The sequence below is a fragment of the Penicillium arizonense genome (assembly GCF_001773325.1).
Source record: "Penicillium arizonense strain CBS 141311 chromosome Unknown PENARI_contig132, whole genome shotgun sequence".
Classification (NCBI taxonomy): domain Eukaryota; kingdom Fungi; phylum Ascomycota; class Eurotiomycetes; order Eurotiales; family Aspergillaceae; genus Penicillium; species Penicillium arizonense.
The window spans coordinates 4930-9110 of record NW_019173409.1 but is presented as its reverse complement, the minus strand read 5'-3'; the positions used below and the strand labels follow the sequence as shown (position 1 = coordinate 9110).

At 50.0% G+C, this 4181-nt stretch overlaps 1 protein-coding gene across 1 annotated transcript; it reads right to left on the bottom strand.

Moving 5' to 3' along the window:
- Nucleotides 1-53: 53 nt before the first annotated feature.
- On the bottom strand, nucleotides 54-3749 carry PENARI_c132G05826 (uncharacterized protein; the record flags this gene model as incomplete). The annotated part of the gene is made up of 5 exons (XM_022637974.1): nucleotides 54-471; nucleotides 529-1957; nucleotides 2020-2165; nucleotides 2219-2649; nucleotides 2703-3749. Coding segments are annotated over 5 exons (3471 nt in total), but the record flags the coding sequence as incomplete, so codon positions are not given.
- Nucleotides 3750-4181: the final 432 nt, after the last annotated feature.

Sequence of the window (4181 nt, the reverse complement as noted above, 5' to 3'; positions counted from 1 at the left end):
ATGCGTAGGATCATGGCCCACGGCATACACCCCACGGCACAGATGAGACAAACAGCCCATAAAATCCCACTGAGACGAGTCACGCGAAATGCCTGGCCGCCAATGAATACAATCATTATTTGTCCGCCGACAATAACGGCATTGATGCCCAAAAACCAGTAGTTTCGAAACATGCCCTCGAAGACATTGAACTTGTTGTCGAGGCGGCGGCAGTTAAATTCGTTGAAAACCTGCATCCACACGAATGTGTTGAAGACAACTGTGGAAAGCTGTTTGGATCGAAGATCTGGGTCGTTGCTGTCAAGCTGTGGATTCAAAAGTTGGTCCCCGGCGAAGTACAGCATGAAGATCACAGCGAGTTTGTAGACTGTTTGTCCGAGGATCATCTTCCACATGTTCATGGTGAAGAGTGGGGCACTTTTGGGTACGGGTTTTCGATCCAGAATTTCTGCTGTCGGGCCATCGGTGGCTCTGTTTCACGTCGTGTTAGCGAAAGAACATATATGCCACAGGAAGGGTTCCGCTTACAGGGCTAGTGCAGCAAATGTGTCCATTATGAGATTCACCCAGAGCAGCTGCACAGCATTAAGTACGGGGTTATTCGAATCGCTATAGATGGACGACACAAACGTCAGAATAACGGCCGTGATGTTGACCGTGATTTGAAACTGAAGGAACTTAGCAACGGCGTCGTTTACCGTCCGTCCCCAGGCGATCGCCGTAACGATGGATCGGAAATTGTCATCCAGGAGGATAATTGAACTAGCCTCTTTGGCTACCTCAGTGCCGGCAATGCCCATAGAAAATCCAACGTCCGCGGTTCTCAAAGCAGGCCCGTCATTTGTGCCGTCGCCCGTCACAGCAACTGTTTCGCCAAGAATTTTAAGCCGTTCTACCAAGATACGCTTGTCTTCTGGCGAAGACCGTGCCAGAACCTGCAGGCGGGGAATCACCCGGTCCAATTCCTCAACTGACAAGTGTCGGAAATCGTGGCCTTCCATGACTAACCCATCTTTAGTCTTGATACCACAAGACGACGCAATCGCGGTAGCAGTTGCAATATTGTCCCCAGTCACCATCTTAACTTGGACTCCTGCGGAATAACATTTCCGAATCGCCGGTGGAACCTCAGGTCGAAGGGGATCCTGAATGCCCACAACCCCGACCCAGGTCATGTCTCGGAAGACATCGTCAAAATTAGCTGAACATGGATCATCTTCCAGCTTCCTAGCCTCTGTCGGAGGCCAGGTTAAATAGTCCTTGTACACCATTCCAATCGTTCGGAGAGACCCCCTGGCGTATTGATCAATGATCTCAATGATTTTACGTCTGTCGTCCTCTGACAGCGTCTCCGCATGGAGTCTCTCCCTGGAAGTAGCTATATCTGCAATCTGCGCAGAGCACGCACCGACCATCAGCTCGGGAGCACCCTTAACAAGAAACCGATAACCTGTACTAGAACGGCGATAAACGAGACCCATGCATTTCCGCATCGAGTCAAATGGAATAAGCTGGACGATCTCGGTGGATCCGCGCTCTAGGGTGAGATCCATACCCAAATAATCACGGGCTAATTGAAGCAGTGCGACTTCAGTCTTGCTCCCAATGAACTCTTTTTGGCTATTTACCCCCTCCTCAAAAGCGGTAGAGTTCAAGGCAACACTTTGAACGATAAGTTTCCGCACCGGAGCCGACATTTGCTGAAAGACCTCTGAGATATTCATCGAGCTAGGGCCAATTTCACCCTCGGATGGTCGACTGAAGCTTTGACTTGAGCCCCAGGTACCGGCGACGACTGTCATTTTGTTTTGTGTTAAGGTCCCCGTCTTATCAGAGCATATTACAGTGGCATTTCCCATTGTCTCGCAGGCCCGTAGAACGCGAACCAGGTTATTCTCCTTGACCATACGAGTCGTAGCAAAGGCCAGAGCAAGAGTGACTGCGAGTGGAAGGCCCTCTAGGGAAGAAAGACATGTCAGTGTTGTCTAAGTACTATATTTTGTAGTGACAACTGCTCACCTGGAACCGCGACAACAATAACAGTCACAGCTACAATTAAAATATCAACAAAATGCTGGCCCTTGACAGCAGAGCTCTGATCTGGATGATTTGGAAGATCGGCAACGAATTGGAATAACAAGACAAGGAAGAGAACAATGGCTGCACTATGGTATATTGTTAGTACCACCTTTTTATACCTGGGGAATGTATTATTCACGCTGATCCCAAATAGCCGATCCAATTTGCAAGGTAGCCGAGTTTTACCTGGAGCGGTGTAGGATCGTTGGAAGTCTGCAGCGACAGCATGATCCGACCGTATGTGGAAAACCGTCCAACACTGGTCACCAGATAGGTGCCCACGCTTTCGAGAACCTTGCTGCCGGAGACCATAAACGGGTCAAGATTCTTGTTTGCGCGGCCTTCAATAATCTGCTGCCAAACTTCATAGCCATTCGTCTTCTTCATGTGGTCTGATTCGCCAGTAACTGATGACTCGTCGCATTTCACACCATGTCCCGAGATCAAGATCCCATCAGCGGGAATAGAGTCACCGGGCTCTAGGTGGAGCACGTCGCCCACCATAATATCGTAAACAGATATTAATGTTGACTTGCCTGAGCGGATAGCTTTGACCTCGCGGTCATTGTTCTTAAAAAGGGTTGGATAAATAACACACTTTAGGCAAAACAAATGTCACTTACTCGCTTGTTGAGTTTGGCAAATTGTTTTTCCTTTTGCCAGTCATTAGCAGCGGTAACCACGGTGACAATCAGAATCGCCACGCAGATAGCCACCCCCTCCACCCACTCCACGCCTGTACCGCCCTCCACCGTTTCATATATCCCCAGAGACAGTGAAACAATAGCGGCAATGGTCAACAATATGATGATTTTATCGTTATAGGCGACCCAAAACAGCTTGAAGAACCCAGCTGACTTTCGAGCCGGTAGCTTGTTCTTGGCGTAAACCCGGATGCGGTCCTCGAATTGCGAAGGACCGTTGGTTGTTAAAGTTACTGCCGGAGCCGGATTGGCTTCCAGTCGCGGTTTAGCGATATAGGGTGTCTTGTCGTGCAGGGGTGATGTCAGCTGCTGAAAATCGACAAAACCTTCCAGTCGACCCTCATCGACGGATAGACCGGCCCTTAGGTCCGTTCGGAGGCCTTTCTCCAATCCTTGCAAGCCACCGAGGACATAGAAGGCTGCGAGGGACTTGGGGTTCTGCATTTTGTTCAGCTGTCCTGGCGAGAAGGCGAACCGATTTTCGTCAACATCGAAATCAGCTTCATCGCGAGGATTTGGTGCCAGTGCTTCTGACAGCGACACGTCGTCATAATCTAATTTGACAGTGGGATCCGAATACATAGCCGAACAATCTCTGGAGCGAACCACTGTGGCCGCAGTAGATGCGATCGATTCCGAGCGCGGAGATAGGGTATCTCCATCAACCGACTGCGAAGGCCGGTGCGAGGCATGATGGACCAACGGTAGTGCTGGATCTGGATTATCCCGTATTACATCTACCGAGTGAGGGATCACCGGGCTATGGTTGAGACCCATTGGTCCGGAACGTGCTGAAAGCCTTGCGGCGGATGAAACCGATAGGGACCGCTGGAAGCGAGATATTCTTAGGCGACTGTCACCCGGTGAATTTTGGGGCCTGATTGCCTCTTCATCAAAAGAGTTTGTCATCAAGGGTATCGGGGATAATGGGTGCTGAGACGAGTTGTTATGAGAAGAACAAGCCATGGGCGCGTTCTGAACGGCACTTGTTCCTCCAGTACACACTTTATTGGAAATTATTCATCTCTCATGCGAGGGGACGTCCCAGATGCTGGGGCATTTGCTAGTTATCATCGTCCCAGAAGGGGGCTGTGTAGTAGAAAGCTTTTGAGGAAAGGGAAGGCGGTCCATGGGCAACAGTGCAAGGGCCGCGGGCCAGCAAGGATGCCAAGAGAGATTGGTCCTTCTTTCCCATGAATTTTGAATTGTGACAATTGGTTGCTGAACACGAATAATGCAAGAACTCTATCCACGATCATCATCTTCCCCGGTGCCAGATTGACGGGAATAGCACAGCCTCGATGGGCGCCAGAGCTACAGTACCGAAGAACACTAAACTTTTCTACGAACGCCAAGATTGAGGAGCTGAAGGCGAGCTCCGAATTAGGTAGGCATAAA